At 38.3% G+C, this 21332-nt stretch overlaps 2 protein-coding genes across 3 annotated transcripts in view; one reads left to right on the forward strand and one right to left on the reverse strand.

Annotated features, from left to right (window-relative positions):
• The window catches only part of NT5DC1 (5'-nucleotidase domain containing 1), a 138765-nt gene extending 129882 nt beyond the window's left edge, over positions 1 to 8883 (forward strand). For both annotated transcript variants that reach the window (XM_042939654.1, XM_042939655.1), the window contains exons 11-12: positions 4832 to 5000; positions 8441 to 8883. In XM_042939654.1, the coding sequence (XP_042795588.1) occupies positions 4832 to 5000; positions 8441 to 8556 (285 nt within the window). In that variant the 3' untranslated portion in view covers positions 8557 to 8883. The remainder of the gene's footprint in view (positions 1 to 4831; positions 5001 to 8440) is intronic.
• A 7173-nt stretch (positions 8884 to 16056) lies between these two features.
• Positions 16057 to 20180, reverse strand: TSPYL4 (TSPY like 4). Its single transcript, XM_042939657.1, has one exon. It carries the CDS (start codon positions 20066 to 20068, stop codon positions 18815 to 18817), a length of 1254 nt encoding a protein of 417 aa, XP_042795591.1. The 5' UTR covers positions 20069 to 20180; the 3' UTR covers positions 16057 to 18814.
• Positions 20181 to 21332: the final 1152 nt, after the last annotated feature.

Here is a 21332-nt window from a genome sequence, read left to right on the forward strand (position 1 = left end):
GCACTGAATAAGTAGACTCAATATATGGAGAAAAATGAGTCCCTTTTCCCCCCTGATGTAAATTCCGAATGGATTATAGATCTGAAAATAAGAAATAGATTTGTAAAATTAATTGAAGAAAATTTATGAAAATATTTTTGTGGCCTCAGAGTGGGGAAGAATTTCTCAAGTTAGAATCCAGATGGTGGTGATGGACAAAGATGAACAAAGATGAAGCCAGGGTGTCCAGCTGGCTCAGTCAGTAGTGCATGCAACTCTTGATCATGGGATTATAAATTCAAGTCCCATCTTGGGTGTAGAGATTACTTTAAAAAAAAAAAAAAATCCAGAGAGGCAACAATAAGTAGAAAAAATGACAACTTTGTATCAATATTGAATATTTTTGTTCTGGGCACCTGGGTGGCTTAGTTGGCTGAACATCTGACTCTTGATTTTGGCTCAGGTCATGATTTCACAGTTAGTGGGATTGAGCCCCATGTTGGGCTCTGTGCTGACAATGCAGAGCCTGCTTGGGATCCTCACTCTCCCTCTCTCTTTGCCCCTCCCCCACTCTCTTTCTCTCAAAATACATAAATAAACTTTTAAAAAATTAATAAGTACTTTTGTTCAAGACCCCTGGAATAGTGTTAACCAGTGAGCAAAAGATAGGGAAAAGGGTCTCACAGCATCCATTTAGGTGGGAATTTATGAAATTGCCCTTTTATGTATGTCAAAAATAGGTGAATATCAGCACTTTCCTGTGGTTGAACCTGATAAAACCAACAGTGAATTCAGATCTAGTCAAGTAGGAAATTGGTATCCAGCAGCTGACTGCAGGGGAAAGCTTACATAGGAGGAGATACCTATTCTCCCTCGTAATCCATGAAGCACACATTAAAACAATGGTGATATTGATACCACCTGAAAACATTCAAATTGATAAAATTGAGTCTGCATTTTTAAACTGATTTACTAATAAAATAGTCTGAACTACACTTCTATGAGTTAGATTAAGAAAACATAAAGCGGGACCAGTATTGTTCACTAAAGCTTCACTTCATTACATTTGACAATTCTGTACTAGAATGAAAATAAATTTTAATCTTGTTTTAGTAAACAGTTATTTGGCGTTTCAGTCGTAAACACTGTTTTATTAAGAATTATGCCTGGATAGGGGGGAACCTCAGCGGCTCAGCCAGTTAAGCATCCACTCCTGATTTCGGTTCAGGCCATGATTCCAGGGTTGTGAGATTGAGCCCTGCTTGGGATTTGCTCTCCCTCTCTGCCCCTCTCCCACTCATGTGTGCACAAGTGCACATGCGCTTTCTCTCTCTTAAATTAAAAAAAAAGAAAGAAAGAAAAAGAATCATGCCTGGAATATAACCACTACCCTTTAGAAATTCTCAAAACGAAGAGTATATATCTGTGGTAGGACCTAGGAGTACATCTAAGAGACCTACTTATCTCTCAGTACTCCCATCGGGTAACTAAAAAATGAAAGATATTTGTTAGAAAGAACTGATAATTTGAAACTTTGTATCAGTTTATTGGCTTTATGTTCCAGATACATTGAAAACAATGAATAATAATTGTGTCCTCATTCTCTTCTAAAAAAACCTTCCCCCCAAAATAAATACCAAATAAGAAAATTAGACCAAGTTGTTTTTTAACTATTTACTAGACAAAATAATAATAAAATTAGGGAGTTAATCATGGAGAAAAAAATTTACCCTTCTAGATTGCTGTGTTTGGGATAGTTTTTAGATTAAAACCAACAGACTATTTTTTTAAGCCAATTCTCACTTAAGATGAATGATATTTCATAATAAAGAAATATTCCTTTTCCACAAATGTGGTATACCTAAAGCCTATTTGCCATGTAATGCAAATGTTATTTAATCTTGGCGATTTGAGTATTTTTGAGTTTTATGTATAGTGATAGTAAATATTTGAATATCACTGCTTTGAAAAAATTTTCCCTTTTAGTCTCATAAAAGATACAATGAGTTTGGAGTTACATTCTTTCAAATTCCTTTCTATGAGATACGTTAAGCTGGTTAGGTTCCCCTCCCCCGCCGCCCACCCCAAGGGGCTCTTTTGCAGTTAGTCTTGCCAATAAAAATAAGTTATGAGTTAGAGGAAACTGGTTATATTCATGACTTTTTTGTCCTTCTTTAAAACTTCTTACGTTTCCATTGTGATCGGTGACCTGACATGATTATTCATACACTGTTTTTCATTTTCGAGACTATAAATGAATCATTTCTAATTCATGGAAGTATGGAGAGAGAAATCCAATGTAACTTAGTTTACATATGTATAACACTCTTGCCTATATAGGTACATCCTTAATTAAATCACCTCACTGTAATTGGTAGTTCTGTGTATGTGTTTACATATACTACACGTACTTCAGAGCAGTACTCAAAATTTTTATCACAAGTGTCAAACATAAGAGCTTATTGGATTAGCTCTTAATAAGATCTTAGTAAGATCACTCATTATTAAAGTCTAACACCATTCTCTTGTTCAGCACATACATACACTGAGTTTTTAATTTACACAAGCCTCTCTGTTAAGAATATCCAGAAACTTGTGGTTGAGTTACACACAGTTCCTTTTTACAGAGTGTATTACAGTCCAAGGATAGAGGAGAAGGGAAGCTTGAATATGCAAATAAAACATAACTGTCTGGAGGGAATACAAGTTATAAAAGAGTTTCAGACAACGAAGGATGCATACTTCATTGAGGAAGATTACAGAAAACTTCATAAAGAATGTAGAATTTGAGGTAGACATTAAAGCATCAGTATATTTTCAATTGATGGAAATAGTAACATATTCTTGGCTCAGGAAATAATGAGTGAATGTATGGCAATTGTACAGGCTACAGTGCACGGTCTTGTCCATAAAATAGCAAATTGTGTAGATGTGTCAGCCAGAGAAACAGTTTTGAAGGTGGAGGCTAACAGGATTGAAGCTTTCATGTAGCTGTGTAAGGGCGGACTTGGGTGGTGGGACAGGTGATAAGCCTGGTGCTTCTGGAAGGGGTTGGGACTCGAAACATAGCTACTTTTCAAACACAGGCAACTGGAAATAATGGATTTTATCCATATAAAAATGGAAGTCAAGAGAAAGAGCTGGTTTTGTGAGGAGAAAGATATGACTGATTTCATGTTATATCTTATTTCCTTGAAGTATTTGGAGGAGATCAAACTGGCTTGGGAGATAGGTCGGGACTAGTGAAGAAAATTGGGATATAGATAAATGTCCAAGGGAGACTAGAGAAAGGAGAAGAGGCTAGAAACTTGATGAGAACACTTACCAGTAAAGGATGATACCTACAAGGTATAAAGCTCAAACAAAAATAGGAGTGCTCCTTGTTGATATGTTCAAGAATGGAATGATTCTTTTGATTAGTTGTATATATATATGTGTGTGTGTGTGTATATATATTTGTGTATATCATATATATATAATAATATATATTGTGTATATATATATACATTTTTCTTCCTGGCTTATACACAACAAACATTTATTTCTCATAGTTCTGGAGGTTGTTAAGCTCAAGATGATGGTGCTAGCCAATTTGATATCTGGTGAAGATCTACTTCCTCATAGACCATCATCTTTCCACTGTACCCTCACATGCCAGAAGAGGGAAGATAGCTTGTTTTGTAAGAGCTTTAATCCCATTCATGAGGGCTCCACCCTCATGAGCTAAGCAACCTCCCAAAGGCCTCACCTCCTAATACCATCACCTTGGGGGTTAAGACTTCAACATCTGAATTTTGGGGAGGCACAGACATTTAGACCATAACAGCACCAATATTACATTAAGCCAGAAAGGGTAGATAAATCTGTTTTCCTGTTTTCATAGGAATAGGGAACAGCCTACATTTTACCACTCTGTGTTTGCAGAACCATTATCTACATACAGTATACGTGATGCGAATCATCTCTTTTCAGATTCATTATTTTGGAAAAGATAGTGAACTAAATAATGAATCTTACTACTTTATGAATTGCTTAATAAACATTGGGAAATTCAAATACACCTTAAATGTATATACAGAATCAAGGATATTCATACTCTATACTGCTTTTAAATATCTTTGGTGAAATCCAAATAGGTTCTTGCTGACTGCTTTCTAAACATCATCATTTGAAAACATTCTCATCTTCATCAAATGAGTTACAGCACAAAGAATTATGAATCTAGAGGCATGATTTAAGACTCTGTGGTGTTCCAAAATGAAATTTTCATCAGAAAATGATGAGATTTTATAATCCAGATTATATGGATACAGTGGGATTTTTTACAGTTTTAACTTTATCCATAAAACACTGAGGAGTATTTTTTTAATAATCTTTTATTTAGTCTACAATTGTTACGTCCCTGCTCTGACCCAGACACCAAGCCTTAAAGTGACACTAATACATAAGGAAGTTCCTAACCTTAGGTACTTCATTATCTGTCAAAGGTGAAAAGTAAATAGTATGATAAATAAAGGTAGCATGAGAAGTCGTATATTAGGGATAAACTAAGGAAAATGGAAGACCTAAACTAACCTGAGGGTGGGAGGTCAAGGAAAATGTCCTGGGTGGCATCCAGGTCAGATCCCAAAGGATGAGAAAAAGGGTTCCCAAACAAAACCAGGGGAAGATACTTGTACCAGGGGAGGCAAGAACTTCTAAGCTTGGTTTCCCTTTTTAGGTAGTATACAGTTTAGTTAAAGGTAAACAACTGAAATTCCTAGAGTTTTTTATTTTGATTTACTCAATGGAGGAACAACTTATGACATTGAAAATTAATTATTTTTTTCATTGTTCTGTTCTCTTGTTTCAGGGACCAAAGGCAAAGCCTCTAAATACGTTATCTAAAAAATGGGGCTCTTTTTTTATTGATTCAGTTTCAGGACTGGAAAATACGGAAGACTCATTATTTTATACATGGTCTTGTAAGAGAATCAGTACTTACAGCACTATTGCAATTCCAAGTATTGAAGCAATAGCAGGTAAGCAGGAAAATACTTATAAAGCTTTAGCTGTTACTAGATATTAATGACTGTAAGTACTAGATTTCTTGCCTTCAAAAGAAGAAAATTTTCCCATGGTATTTATTTTTCTTGGGATACACCTAGTTATGGCAACCTAGGGAATTAGGACCTGCCTATCTCCTGGGGCCACCCATAAAAGCTGGACCTTTTTTTTTTAAGTCTGCTTGGAGTCATAGGATAAAAGGAAAAATTGCCAGGACAGGATGCTAAAGGCCAAGTAAGATGAACCTGACTTTGGGAGCCCCCTTTCCCTCCCTGTTGGCTAATTCTAGAGACGGCACCAGAGAACGTGAGTGGGCCTTTCATTAGCTGAAGCTAATGAGCCTTCAGGGACAGGAAGTAGAAGGTAGGGTCTACAAGAGGAGAGGTGGGCCTGATAGGCTCTCTTAATCTGCATGGAGACCCTGAATTTACCTTAAAGATAACTGAAGCTCAGGGGCACCTGGGTGGCTCAGTCAGTTAAGCGTCCAACTTCAGCTCAGGTCACGATCTCACAGTTCGTGGGTTTAAGCCCCGCGTCGGGCTCTGTGTTGACAGCTCAGAGCCTGGAGCCTGCTTCAGATTCTGTGTCTTCCTCTCTCTCTGTCCCCCCCTGCTCACACTCTGTGTCTCTCTATCTCTCAATAATAAACATTAAAAAAACATTTAAAAAAAAAAAAAGATAACTGAAGCTCAGTGTTATTAGATCAGCTAAGTCCCTAAAACTGGATTGAGAATATTCTCTTTTGAGGAAGGTAACATCATTCTAGGACTCAAATTTTTTCTAAAAGCATCATTATAAGGTTCAGCACATAATGAAAAATAGCCAGCCTGACCCCTGTTAGAAGACTGAAGATGCAAGAAGGAATATACAGCAACAAAGGGACAGATATGTGAATCAATTAAATGAACATTTACTATTGGAACAATTAAAAAAAAAAGTCCTAAGACATTTAAAGAAAGAATTTTAAAACATGCTGTCAATGGCAGTGGGACAGCTGGAATTAAAATGTTCTAACGTCCTTGTATTATATGGTAAGGCATAAGAGTATATTAGGTATTGATAACATACAAAATGTATGTTTAATCTCTAAGATAACTACCAAAGAAACTGTAATGAGATATATACTGAGCTAATTATGTAAAATAACTTAAAATCTAAAGGAAAACAAAAATAGGAAGAAAAGAGAGTATGAAAAAGGAACAATACAAATGGAGAGTATTCACTAAGATGATGAGTTTAAAGCTAAGTAATGGTATTAAGTATGGATGGCAAAATTCTCCGGTTAAAGGCCTGAATGAAATAACAAAACCAACTCTGAGCTGTTCATAAAAGACATCTCTGAAATATGAGGACACAGTTTGAATATCAGAAGATGGTGACAGATAATACCGTGTTAATCATAATCAAGAGTTAGATATATTAATGTGAAACAAAGTAGACATTAAGGGAAAAATCCATTATTAACACAAAAGAGAATTACTTCATAATAGTAAATTCTGTTTTCAGAAATCTATATCTGAAGTATGAGATATTCACCAGGGTCCTTCTTCTCTCTGAGGGCAGAACTTAATCCTTCCCTGTTTTCTTAAAACTGAGAAACTGCTGAAAAATCCACTCTGCTTTGCAGAGGTATATGCTTATGCTTGCTTATTAGTTTCCTTGAGTTGCCCTCAGAATTTGCCAATGGGCCTGAGGAGCAAACCAGTAGACTCCAGTTCTCCAGCCATTCCTTCACAGCAGATTCCTAGCCCCCCGGTTTCCATTCCTTCACAGTATATTCCTAGCCCCTCGGTTTCTGACTGCAGCCCTTCAAGACTGCCAAAAGCTCTACGAGTTTTTCTGCTGCTAGCAACTGCACTTGCCCCCAGCAGGAATTCAGGGACCTAAAGGAAAAAAGCTGTGGCTGAATGTCAGCTAACTCTCTGCTTGTTACACCTTCCCAGGAAATGGGTCCTCAGGTCTTAGTTGACTGTCCAGTTTATATGGATGTTTATATTCTATCCATCTTTCCTAGTTGTCCTACCTCTAGTTTAAAAGTGAAGTCTGCTTCAGTTTTTTGTTTGTTTGTTTGTTTGTTTGTTTGTTTTTGAACCTTAGCTTCTTCTTTTTTAAATTGGGGATAATACCAGGCTGCATTTCTTCCCTCACAGGATAGACGTGAGAAACAGTAAAGCAAGATGTTTATTTTATTTCAAAGTGATTCAAATTTATAGTGAGAGAATGAAGTAATGTGATACTGGAAGCCAATGAATTAGTATATAGTACCTGGATGGAAACTGGTTCAATGGGATATGGTTATGAAATAGTAAGAAAGTAAAAAAAAAAAGTGAATCTTCATTATTCTAGGATTTAAATAGTTCTCCAAAGAATTGGAAAATAACCCCCTCTCTGTCTTCTACGGTAATAACCTCTCCTTAAAGAAGCAGTAACATTAGTGCATCTGCTTTTTCATTTTCCAAGAGCTTTCTTCCACAGCACCCCGGGAAAAAACTTGGTACAGGGCCTGTCTTCTAACTTTCCTCAGGAGAAAATATTAAGAAGGACTTAACAACAGCCAAACAAAGCTAGGCAGTGTTCCTTCTTCCCAATCTCTAGCATTAGTTTTTTCCTCATAAGGGTTATTAACTACTTGGGCCTTGATGATTCTCACTGGCACTTAATGTAAAGTATGATTTTTATGCTAGTGTCATTTTCAGAATAGTACTTCCAAATGATGTTTTACTTGTGAAATTTGTAAAATAAGGATTATCGCCTAGTATGTGCCCATGGAATGAGTATTGTAACATGGCATATGTCATAATATTTCACTTGTAATATTTGTAGTTATGTTTCCTTGGAAGAAATTGGGGAAGAAGATATCTGAAGTCTAGCTTTTGAGAAACTTCTATGTAGATGTCACAATGTCTCACCATCAATAAAATGTGCATTTTATGTTCTCTCTCCCAGTTTCCCTTCTGGCTGTGTGTGTAATGCTTATGTGGCGAAAGTTGCCACATTGTGTGCATTACAATCCTTATTTATCTAAGCATTCAAAGATTACTCTTAGTAATTCTCTTATTACTAAGGGCCATGAAGATTATTAGTTCCCACTTACCTGTTACATGATGCTCTGAGTAGGGCCTGAGAGAGTTTTAAATTTCAGAATAAAAAATCAGATGAGCATTCCTGTTTTATGTGCTAACTTTTGTACAGAGAATGTTATATACAGTTAGATCTCTGAGGATGATTTATAATACATCTAAATGTATTTTGACTTAAATTTTATAAAGAAAGATATCTATATGTTAGCTGCAACCTATCCAGGTGACAGAAGAAATTAAAATCATGAAGCTAAAAAATGAGTTTTGATTTGTTTATGTTTATGAACAGCCTTTTAAGATCTGCAGAATAATAATAATACTGTTTTTTTCCCCAGAATTACCCCTGGACTACAAATTTTCAAGGTTCTCTTCAAGCAATTCAAAAACAGCTGGCTACTATCCAAACCCTCCATCGATCTTATCAAATAATGAGACACTGACAGCCAAATAAACTGTCTTTACTGAAAAATGAAGTGAAGAACCATATATGCAGCAAATATACTGTAAAAATGTTAATTTTTGAAAAATACTGTAAAATGCTTTCTAGGAACAAATTCCTAATGATAACTAACCAAGAATTAGATGCTTTTCCATAAGTCTCCTTTCTGTATAGATCATCTTGATGCCCAACAACTCTCATTATGTTAAAATCTCAGTGTCTTAGAATGGAAAGGAACCTTATTAATATTTTCTATACCAGTAATTCTGAGATTACGATTCACCTGGGCGTGTGTGTGTGTGTGTGTGTGTGTGTGTGTATAAATACACACACACACACACACACACACACACACTTGTACATACACATATACATACACATATTTACATATATGCCTAGACCAATGGTTCTCAAAGTGTTGTCCCCAAACCACTAACATAGCATCACCTGAGAATTTGATAGAAATACAGATTTGCAGGCCCCACCCCAGACCTGCAGAATCAAACTCTGGGAATGTATCCCAGCAACGTGTGTTTAATATTAGTGTGATTCATATACTAAAGTTCAAAAATCACTAGCTAGACCATAACCTCCAGATTGGTTTAATTGGTCTGGGAATAGAGATGAGCACTGATGTCTTTTACTTGCCCCAGGAAAAGGTAGCCAGAATTGGGAACAACTGAACTATATCTGTTTCTTCCATCTATAGCTAAGAACGCTGAGTCCAGTGAGAATAAATGATTTTTCCAAGCTATCAGGTTTCATGCTATTCTTATGTTTTCCAAAACAAGGAGGTAAAGCAGATTTCTTCTGAGACCACACAGCTAGTATGGGACAGAAATGAGATAAGAAGCCAACTAATTCAACCTCCAGTGTTACTCATAAAGTTTTTTTTTCCCCCTAATAATGTTAAAACCTATAGAATTTTCATTCACTTTAAGACATATATTCTCAAAGAGACAAAAATTGGTTCTTCGGATGAAAAAAAAATTAGATAATGCAATGTATAGTGGCCCTCCAAAGCTGAACCCTACCCAATAAAATTTTATTCTTTGGTATTAATTTCTCTCACGAGGGAGAAATACAAAGTTAAATTTATTAATTAAATTTAATTTGGTTAAATTTAATTTTTCTCAGGGTGGAGTGTGGTAATGAAAAAAAAGGTTGAGAAAAACACTTTAAGAGGTTTTATAGTTACACTGCAATTTAGGATTACTGTGTTCTATGTGCTTTGTATAGTCCTATTATAGTAGTTACTTGGGGCAAAGTATTTGGAGCCAGATGTTTACAATAAATTCCTGGCTACTCTTTATGCTGTAATTTCATTCTGTCTATCATGGACAGTATCAGAAAACACACTGGTCACTATCATTATTTTACCTATATTGTAGCAAAGAACTTAGCATATTGATGCATGCAATGAAAAGAAATAATTTCGTTAAATTTTTAAGTGCTCAAATAATCCCAAATGTATTGTGGGAATGAGTATCTCAGGGTAGATAAACAGTTACTGAAATTTTTTCCTCAATGTCAGTAGCTCTGTTTGATATCAGCTAATAAGTATATGGTAATGTATTTGAAATTGGCTTCCAAAATCTTATTGGAGGACAATAATAAACACACACAATCAGCTTAGGGCTAAATGAGAGCTGTCTCATGTATACAAATAGATATTTAATTTCTTTAAAAATAAAGCTATTTTTCCTTATGTGGATTTATTTTGTCAAGAGCAAAATATAATGTATCTTTAAATGCTTATAAACTGCTATTGTTAATATGAAAAATGAAAACCCCAAAATAAGTTAATTGCACTTTTTTGGCCATTTATGGAGTGAAAAAAAATTGACTCAAATCAGAAGTTGTCATTCTACTTTTACCAGTACTTACCTAAGGAATCAGAACAAATTACCACCTAATCTGACCTTAGTTTCTTTCATCTTGTCAAAAGAGATTAGAGTTTATTTCCAAGTTTCCTTTTACCTTTCTAGCAGAGTCAGTGCTTCTTATGAGTGTTGTCTTTCTCTTGGACTGTAATTACTTTCAGATTTTTTATTTCATTGTTTCCAAAAACAATGCTAGTGCTAGTGTTGGGGCATCTAGGGGCTCAGTCGGTTAAGCGTCCGACTTCAGTTCAGGTCATGACCTTACAGTTTGTGAGTTCGAGCCCACAGTCGGGCTCTGTGCTGACAGCTCAGAGCCTGGAGCCTGCTTCGGATTCTGTGTCTCCCTCTCTCTCTGTTCCTCCCCCACTTGCTCTTTTCTCTCTCTCAAAAATAAATAAAGATTAAAAAAAATTTTTTTAATAAATAAATAAATAGTGCCAGTGTTTCTAATAGGTAAGAAAAGTAAAAATAGTAAAAAATGGCACTATAAAAGTTGAAGAGAGAAGAAAAGCTGTATATTTTTAATAAAGTTAAATGAAGAAAGCAAGAAAGTTATGTAAATGGGCAGAGGACTTAAGTTTAATGTTAGCATACAGGCCAACATTATTCATCTAAAAAGATAATTACAGGGGTGCCTGTGTGGCTCAGTCAGTTAAGTGTCCAACTCTTGATTTCGGCTCAGGTCATGATCTCCTGGTTCATGAGTTTGAGTCCAGCGTCAGGCTCCATGCTACAGTACAAAGCCTGCTTGGGATTCTCTCTCCCTGTCCCTCCCTGGCTCACACACTCTTTCATTCATTCATTCTCTCTCTCTCTCTCTCTCTCTCTCTCAAAATAAATAAGTATACTTAAAAAAAAATTTTTTTAATGACTATGAATAAATGCAAGGGATTGGAGATTTTCTTTCCTGGCAACTGTTGACCTCATCAGCAGAAGAAAGATCTGAATGACACAGTGGTCACAGTTTGTCAGAATTTGGCGTGTGAAATACTGAGGTAACAGAGACTTCAACTAAACAGTGAATTGCAATCTAAAATTAACTAAAGTTGACTCTTGAAATACATGGGTCTGAACTGTATAGGTCCACTTACAGCAAATTTTTCTTGATACAGTACTGTAAATGTATTTTCCTTATGATTTTAGCTTTTCTTAGCTTGCTTTATTATAAAAATATAGTGTATAACACATATATAGAATATGTGTTAATGTTATCAGTAAGGCTTCCAGTTAACAGTAGGCTATTAGTAGTGAAGTTTGGGGGGAATCAAACATTACACATGGATTTTTGACCATGCATGGGGGAGGGGGCCCTAATCCCCATTGTTCAAGGACCAATTGTACTTCTGAGTTTTTTTAACTTGTAATCAGGTATTATTTCCCCACCAGTTTTCATATCCAACAACTTTAAATGTATGTATTTAAAGCAAATACATACATATATACACATACATACATGTATAAACACATGTATACACACAATTGAACTGGCTTGAATGAAAATCAAATCTATATGGTTATTTTATATAACCATAAAATGGAATGTCAGACTATCTCTTTGGATATAATAACCTTGACTCTATGTTAGAATCACATGGATAGATAGCTTCTCCTTAAATGTTACAATGACATTCCCTTAACCTCTTCTCAGGCTCTTGAGAACAAGGTTATCGTAAGAATTGACTTCCAGATTAGTTAAAGACTGGGATATTTTCAAGAGTTAACTCACCCCCTGTGCTGCCCTTGAAAATCTGTGGGCCTGGTCTAGTCCACATAGGGTGAATGCAAAAAGGTGTCTCTTGTTGGTCTCTAGAGTCATCCTCAGAAATAATGGTAAAAAAAAAATAATGGTAATGAGTGCTAACTCTTCAGCAGGTTACTTCATCTTCCTTACTTATTCCTTACAGCAACCATACAAGGTGTATAATTATTAAAATTTTATAGATAAGGACATTGAAATTGACAGAGGTTAAATTAACATACTTGCTCAAAAATTTTGTTACTAAGGAACAGTCTGTACATTAGCCCAACTTTCACCCCAAAATTCATGCCTTTAGTTGACTGACAAAAGTCTTCCAACATTAGATGTAGATTGGGACAAATTCTTAGTCTAAAATCACACTTCAATTTCACAGTCACACCATGCTGGGATTAGAAATGAAGAACACAGACTCTGGCCTAAAGTAACATAAGCTAGTAAAAAATATTAAAACAAGATCTATGGGGTACCAGCTGGCCCAGTCAGTGAAGCATCTGACTCTAGATTTCAGCTCAGGCCCTGATCTCAAGGTCGTGAGATCGAGTCCAGCATCAGGCTCCACACTGGGTATGAAGCTTACTTAAGATTCTCTTTCACTCTTCCTCCGCCATTCCCCTGCTCATGTTCACTTTCAAAACAAAACAAACAAAAACAAAGATCTATAACATAGAACTTACCTGGGAGAGTAGAGAACCAAGAATCACAGGAGTCCTAAAATGTATAATGAAGTCTACTCTTCTTGGAAGCCACATACACTAAAGTCATCAGTAAGCGGGTCTACCCTTTCTTTATATTCAAGTTCAAATGTTCACTTTGAATACTTAACAAATTTCCCTCTGGTGCTGAGGAAACCAAAATGGAAAAGGAATCATGAAAACTGCTCCAAGTAAAGTTAACGGGACATGAGGTCTCTATGCCTACTGAGAGAAGCTGGGTCATTACTTGGAATGGGAATTATATCAGATAGTCTGCTTGATAGGTTCTTTTACCATGCACCTGTTCCCAGAGTCTTAAATAAAAAAACACTTTATTTTACTTTCTTGGTAGTTTGGACTTGGCACTTTCTTGGTTTAAAAAAAGGCTTAATAAAGTTTAATGAAGAGAAGAATGGGGCGCCTGGCTGGCCCAGTGGGTAGAGCATGAGATTCTTGATCTTGGGGCCAAGTGAGCCCATGTTTTTAAAATTAAAAACAAAATCTTAAAAATTAAAGAAGAAATAAATTACAAAATTCCTGTCAAAACCAATCACCGTGTTGGATCAATTAAAAAATACTCATTCTCTAAATTTAATAAAAATGTAACATTTCTTTAGAGTTCCTAGCAATTAAATTCCAGAAGTATAATATTTAAAATCCTTTTGGTGCATTTACTCCCTTTAAGGAAGGCAACAAACCTAATTTCATTCATTTTTGCAGCAATCACCAAGATTGCATATGTAAATTTCAGTAGGGTTTTAATCTGAATAAAGTACCCCTTTTCAAAGGACCATTCACGAATGGATTAAGAATAACCTTTAACAAGTCCTGATTATTCATGTAAATCAGGTTTTGTTTTGTTTTATGCCAAATTTAGATGGCTGTGGTAACAGTGAAAGATACTCTAGGCTAGAAATAAAAAATACGTCTGTATGACTTGCATTTTAGGCACACTTACTTCATTTTGTTGTTGTTGTTACTCCAACTTTTCTTTACTCTCGAGATAGTAAAACTTGTGTCAGGATTATGAAAGTAACCTGAGAACACAAATGTATGTACCTGACAGAACTCAGATTTCTTGAGATTGTCAAACCAGAGGAGGTGTATCTGATGCAAATCCGGTATCCAAGCCTCAGACTGAGACTCTGTGGAGCAGGGAATTCAGTAAGAATCCAGGTAACTTTTGTTTGTTTTTATTTAAAACTGATTACAGAAACTGGAGATAAAGAAGCGGTAGCAGCAACAGGAGTAATGTGAAGGGACCCTGAGTAAGGAAAGTTAGAGAAGCCTTTTGTTATTGTCTGGTCTAAGCTGAATACCCAGAAATGGACAAGAATGCCCAAGGAGATTCTGTTATGTGGGGTGCAGGGAAATTATGAAGTATGACCTTACGATCAGGGCAATATGGCCTGAGCAGACCAAATGATACTTCTTCGGTGAAGAGAGGACAAGAAAACCTCTCAACTGATGCGGAGGTCTGCATAAGGGACAATTTGGGTTTAGAACTGAGAAAGAAAAGGCAGTGAAAAGAAATGAAGCAGTGATATAGGAGCAAACCAGTTACCTGGTAAGTGAAACCTACATAATGTCTAACTGAGTCTAATTTTATTAAACAGAACAGAAATCATGATAATCTAACAAATGAGTGGCACCAACCTACTGGCAAGAGGAATACTACTGGTTAAAGCTGATAATAAACCAAGAGCAGCAAAAATATTATTTTCCAACTATGTCCAGAACAGGATAAAAGAGATAATGCTTGAAAACAGGCGATTGACAATGCAGAAAAAAAATCAATCACTGAATTAAGGATAAAATGAACACACTAAAGGAAAATTTAGGTTTAAGATGGATATAGAGTTAGCTCTCTAAAACTTAAAACTTCTCCAGGCCTAGAAAAACTATATCAAGTAAAACTTCCAAGTATGAATTGCACCCAGAATTAGCAAGTCTATTTAGTAGTAATTCTGGGCCGTTTATGTCAAATTTTTGTTTAGATGGCTAAAAATATTTGGTCATTCATTTTCACAAACCTTGCAAGATCCATAGCCCTCTCAACTCCAGAGAATGCAGAAGTATTTATTTCCCAAACCTTCATGTAATAGCTGCTGAACAGCGAAACATTACTGGTAATTGAGATTGGGATGTCTGAGATCATTTGTTTCTAGACACTATATGTCAGTAACAATTTTGTTATTCTTTCTTTTTAAAGCACCACACTGTAGTAGCAAAGAAATTAAGAAGCACCTAACAGAATACACAATGATTAATTTTTCCAAAGTCTATCTTAAGCGCACTAAGAATCAGTTAACATAAATATAGCAAATAAGAATGGTGTATTAAGAATAGCTTTCCATGGGGCGCCAGGGCGGCTCAGTTGGTTGAGCATCTAACTTCGGCTCAGGTCATGATCTGACGGCTCGTTGAGTTTGAGCCCCACATCGGGCTCTGTGTTCACAGCTCAGAGCCTGGAGTCTGCTTTGGATTCTGTGTCCCTCTCTCTGCCCCTCCCTCACTCATGCCGTCTCTCTCTCTCTCTTTCAAGAATAAATAAAACATTTAAAAAAAAAAATTAAAAAAAAGTTTTACAGTAAGTGAAATTGAGTCAGAGAAAGACAAATACCATTATTTCACTCATATGTGAAATTTAAGGAATAAAACAAGGGGGTAAAAAGAAGAGACAAATCAAGAAACAGACTCTTATAGAGAACAAGTGATGATTACCAATGGTGGGTGGGAGGATGGTTAAATAAATGATGGAAATTAAGTACTGCACTTGTGATCAGCACTGGGTGATATATGGAGTTGTTCAATCACATACATATACAATATAGTGCATACCTGAAACTAATATAACACTGTATGTTAACTGGAATTAAAAACTTAAAAAGCAAAAAAAAAAAAAAGCTTTCCACTGAAAATTCAGTGGTGCTTCAATTACCCTCCAAAACTACACTGGTTGAACAAGGAAAAATTAAGTCCATGAGCATCCAGTTAGTTAGGCTTCTTATTTACCATTTTCCTAGTAAAAAAAATCTTAGAAATTCTGTGGCTTTTTTTTTATAAAGCTTCAGGACAATGCTTATGGTGACAACTTGATAACTTTAATGATTTCCCAACCTTTCATTAGCCTAGACACACAGAACTTTATTGTTATTTTTTTGGTGAAAACAAGAAATACAGCAGAGTGACAGACTTTTATTTTTCCTTTGAGCACACAGAAGAAGACTAATAAAGTACTTAACGATCCTTGTTTACTTTGACAGAGCAATTCTACAAATACTTACACTGGTTAGGAACATAAAATTCAAGTACAACATTACTATTAGGGCAAGAAATATCAAGACAAAAGAATTGGTTTTCTTTTTGAAATTACTTTCACAAGACACAGCAACAATTTGCAAAATTTCAAGGATCACATTCAAATTATATTTCTAAGAATAGAGCTATATATGAAGACAGACCAGAACAAGCTGATATATTAACGAATATTCACAGGTTTCATACTGCACAGGAAACAAGTTTGATATTTTTGCACATATTCTCAATTATAAGCAAAAAGCAGGCCTGTAAATGTCAATTTCGCCAGCAAGCAAAAATAGAGAAAGGAATTAATAGGATTTTACTCAAACACAGTGAAATAATGAGCATATACCATTAATCTTCTATACAGAAAAGATCACTCCTATAATAACAGAGAGAAAACATCCAGACTTGCATTTTTGCATTTTAGACAAAAATCTACTGGTGAATTCAAGGGAGTTAGGGAAAACTCCTCTAAGTATCCTTTTTAAACATCAACCACTTTGATTCTCCCACCTCTCCTAGGAAAAGCTTCGGGGGCCTCTCCCTCCATTCCCAAAGCTGCAGGGTTCATCGTTCCTGTGCCGTTCCGAGACTACTTGGTTCATTTTGGTTTCTGGGCTCTCACTTCCCGCAGCCTAGAGCACCCTCCCCACTGCTGTACCCAGACCTCCCAAGCACTCATGGAACTTAGGGCAAGGCCTTCAAAAAGGAGAAAGCAGGTAGTCCTTACCATTACCATATACCACCCAAGTAACAGCCCTGATACACTGCGGTCCCACCTACTGGAACCTGTCCTGGAAATCCAAACAAACTCCACACATCCTCAGGGAGGAACTTTGGCATCTCCCACAATGTACACTGCAGCCTGCTCCCTCATCTGTTGGGAGAGAAGCAGGGAAGGAAATAGGGAAACTGAAGCCTGAAAGCCAAGAAGGCCAGACAACAGGATGGAGGCCCCTGGGCCATGCGAGCAGTAATAAAATAGTACAGAGAATAGAGGTGACCCTCAAAATGCTGCCTTGGGGTTATTTCTAAGTGGTCAAGGCCACCCCCACCAAAATTTCCATGTTTAGGAAAGTGGAGTGAAACTAAGTTTGGCCGCTTTACATCACAACCTTCTCTGCATCTGCCTTGAATCCATCACTGTGAGGCCCTTCTGTCTTTCCTCCCTGCTTCTCTAACTAAACTCAAGAAACACACAGATTTTGGTAAGTGGACAGGGAAAAGGTGGGGTTGTCAAAATTGGCCCAAAAGAACACTGCTCATAACTAAATAACCTACAGGTCTCCCTTTGAAACTTTTAGACCTTACTAAAGGAAGTAGGATGGAGGCTTGAGGGCAGAAGAGCACAAGAAGACATGTGGAGTCTATTGTACAGTACCTTTCTCTCTTTGGACACCATCAAGGGTAGAGAAAATTAAACAAAAAGCCCGCTTTGCCAGTTTTGTTTCCTGTCTGCTTCAGAGGAGAGGGAAGTGGGGGAGAGAACAAGGGGGTGGGGGTGGAGGAAAGAGACAAAAAGATGCAGAACAGGCCACACACACCAGGAACACCTTTCCCTCGGTGCCCCCACCCTGGCAACTTTATCATGCTCAGAATGAGTGCAGGAGTTAGAGAAGGGGATACCTAACAAAACTATCTGATTAAGGGTGGTTTGTTGACTCCAGCTCAGAAAGGCTAACTGCTGGAAGTGAACCCCTTCCAGCCTTGCTTTGGGCACTATCACATATGACTGTGCAACCTGCCCCACAGCCAATTGGGTTTATAGGTAACCATTTGATGGCACAAGGGGATTGAGGCACAGTTCCCTGTGTGCTGCCTGGGAGCTTAAGTCCACGGTCAGTTGCTGAGGAGGCAGGCAATGGTGCCTATGCAAAGCTCATCCAGAAGGGTGAGAACAGGTTTGTGTGGGCCATAGCACCAACCCTCATACTCACCAGTACCTGGTCACAAAGCAGAGTGAAAAGAAGATGCAATAACACTGAAAACCTCTCATCTGTTACCTCACTCATGCCTTGTAGCCACCCACTAGCCCCCTTATTCTGCCAGATAGCCAGCAGGGTGGATAGCACAGGCCCAGGGAGGCAGCTGGGAACCAGTTAGTGGTAGCTAGAAATGTCCAGTTTGTGTTGATGGTTGGCATCATCTAGAGTAGTTTCATCTTGCAGCGGTGAAACTCAAAGAATTTGCCATAGAATACATGGTTATCAGGAGGACAGTCAGCATAAAGTATGAAGTCCAGCTAGTTATTTGCAAAGGTACTGCAAGCTTCTTTGTGGTGGAGAACCACTTAAAAAACTAGGAGAAGACCATGGTCATACACAGGACCCAAGGCATGCAAAGGAAGGCAGTGCCTATCTACAGCATCATGTGCTTGGCATAGAAGCAGTGCAACGCCATGCACTTGAACATGTAACAGGATACAGAAGAGCATGAAGGTCCAGAGGAAGAGGGACACAAACATGTAAGAGTCAATCTTGCAAATGACTGTTGAAGATTTAGGAGAACCAAAGGACAAAATAGTTCAGTGTGAAGAGAAAGCAGATAGAAGACTGCATGCTGTTGGCTAAGCAAAGGTTCAAGGGGAGGTGGTGGGAGACTTGTGCAGGAGCTTCTCACAAGGGCAGCGCTTAGCCAGACTGGAACCTGAAGGACCTGGGGCTCTCCACGGGCTGCCTTGCTGGGTCTCGAATTCCTCGGCGAGGCCCTTCGCCCATCAGGTAGTACTGTAGGGGATTGGGCCACAGTTCTGCTTTGATAATCTCAGCAATCCTGTCGAATTCTAGAAGGCTGTGATCTGAGAACCAGTTGAAGAAACTGGGGATAGTGTTTCCTTCCCGATTCCTGTGGATATGTGACTGGGGGTCTTGGCCCCTGTGCCAGCGGATTGGAGTGGAAAGAGACACCACCCGGCCAGAGGATCTGCGCTCATATTCTTTGACAAGCCCCTCATTTCGGAAATAGGGGTTGCTCTGAAAGATGAACTTGAATTTGCAGCCTGCTCTGGGATGTTTAAGCTCCTCCACCTCCAAATTGATCATGTACCTCATCATGTCTTCATCTTGGCCACTGATCATAGGTGACAGCTGGGGGTGGTTCCGAAAGGCAGTGACCCAGAAACCTGGGATATTTTGTATAATGAAACTTCTGCGCTGCATATGGAGCCTTCGCATCCGGCCAAACTTGCGCTCCAGCTGAAGGAAGGCCCTGTCAGCCTGGGCATTTACATTTGACAGCTCCTGATCGATGGCCTCCAGGGAATCCATGCAGTTATTGATCTTCGGGGCCTTGGCCCGTGACTCCTCTTTCACTCCTCCTACCACCTTTTTTTCCTTCTGCATCACCTTCTTTTCCTCCACCACCTCCTCCGCTACTCCCTCCTTTTCCGTTGCCGCTGAAACGGCGCACTTTTTTGTCGTCATTTCCTTGGCCTTCGCCCCAGGCATCATCTGAGACCCCAACCCCCCTGCGCCACAGGCTTCTAGAGCTTTCTCCCCAGCAGGGCCCCGCGGCTCTCTACGCTGACAGCCATTTTCCTGGCTATTGTCGGTTGCTACCGCGGGGGAGGCTGAAGCAGAGGCTGCTGCCAAGCCTTCCGTCGGAGGGAGACCCTCTTTCTGGCCCGATTTGGTCGCTACACGGCTGCGGCTCCCAAAAACTCGAACGCGGAACACGGGGGCACAGCTCGCGGGGCTCTCGGGGGCGCCTGCCTCCGCGGCGGTCTCCGAGATGCCCTCCTCACCTGTGTCCGCCATCACCTGGGTCGCCTCGGTTTCCTCGCCCCGGCACTGGTTTAGGTCCGGATGTCCTGGGGCATCGTCGGCAGTAGCTACGCCGCAGTCTTTAGCGACAGGAGGGTTGCTGCCCTCATCCAGGGTGCTCATTTTGGTAGAAGTCAGATCCGCAGGAGCAGAGCGTCCCTTGTCCTCTGCAGAAGCCGCGCTCCGCCCCAATCCGCTTGTCGCACCACCCCTCTTTTCCACTCTGGAGGATGCTGCTATGGCAACTGGTGACGTCACGGCAGCAGCATCTTCACGTCGCGCGAGAATTCGCTGAACCTAATGATTACGTCAGTCAAGGGTATGCCTTTGTCTTTGTGTTATAAAATAGATGAATTTCGTCTCTCTGGAAAAGATTTGATTTACGTGATTGGGTGCAGACCAAACTCGAACATGTGAGAACTGTGTCAGTGTGCATTTCTAAGGCTCTGTATGTATTTCTAAGACACCTATGCTATTAATTTTTCTCTTAAAATATTTACTTAAAAGGTAAGAAAGGTTATGGTCCAAGTTCATCAGCACAGAGGGCCGTTCGTGGATGGTAAGGAGGAGTCAGCAATTCACCTGCGTGCCTTTTTTATGAGACTGAGTGCTACCTACTGCGCTAACGAGGCGCCTGCCTGCCTTTTTTAATGTACAGATTCGTGACTATTATCAAAGAATTAAGATGAGCAGAGTTTGATTTTTAAGAAAAGTGTTGCTCTGTTAAGCGATGATTTAAAAAATTAGGAGCAATTGTAAGGGAAGTTTCTCTCATCCTAACAAGACAAAATGATTATTTCAATTTGTTTATGTACTTTGGCCAATACCTATGAAGTGATTGGACAATATTTCCTCATCCCTTTTAACTAATATAAGTAGCAAATGTATTTTCCTTACTTAGAAGTGACATCGCGTGAGCATGCAAATTTAGCCGTTAAGCATTTCTGAAAAAGATGTGATCTCAGGAGATTTTAATTTCCACAATTGTACATAATATATGTTGCTTATCCTTAGGCTGTAATCCTAATCTAAAAGGAGTTCCTGCTTTATAATGCATGTGGGCATGAAGCCAGCAAATACTTGCCAAAATATGCCCCTGTTATAATTTACTGCAGGGCAGAAGCAATAATCAACTGTTTGCAGGCACTGAAACTATTACTTGTCCAAATTAAAATATTTTAAGTAACATTTAAAATGTTAATGTTAAAGTATTTAATTAAAATATTTTAAGTAACATTTAAAGTGTTAATGTTAAAGTATTTACTTAAAATTTGTCTATTCAAGTCAGCTCATACAATTCATCTGCTAGTGATGTCGATACTGTGCTATGTGTTGTTTTGTTTGTTGGGGTATGAAAACACTGGTGTTAGTCCTTAGAAAAATGCAA

This window comes from Panthera leo, chromosome B2, assembly GCF_018350215.1.
Source record: "Panthera leo isolate Ple1 chromosome B2, P.leo_Ple1_pat1.1, whole genome shotgun sequence".
NCBI lineage: Eukaryota > Metazoa > Chordata > Mammalia > Carnivora > Felidae > Panthera > Panthera leo.

Excerpts from the sequence above, each read along its gene's own strand:
- TSPYL4 (XM_042939657.1), bottom strand. The coding sequence starts at position 20,068 with ATGAGCACCCTGGATGAGGGCAGCAACCCTCCTGTCGCTAAAGACTGC.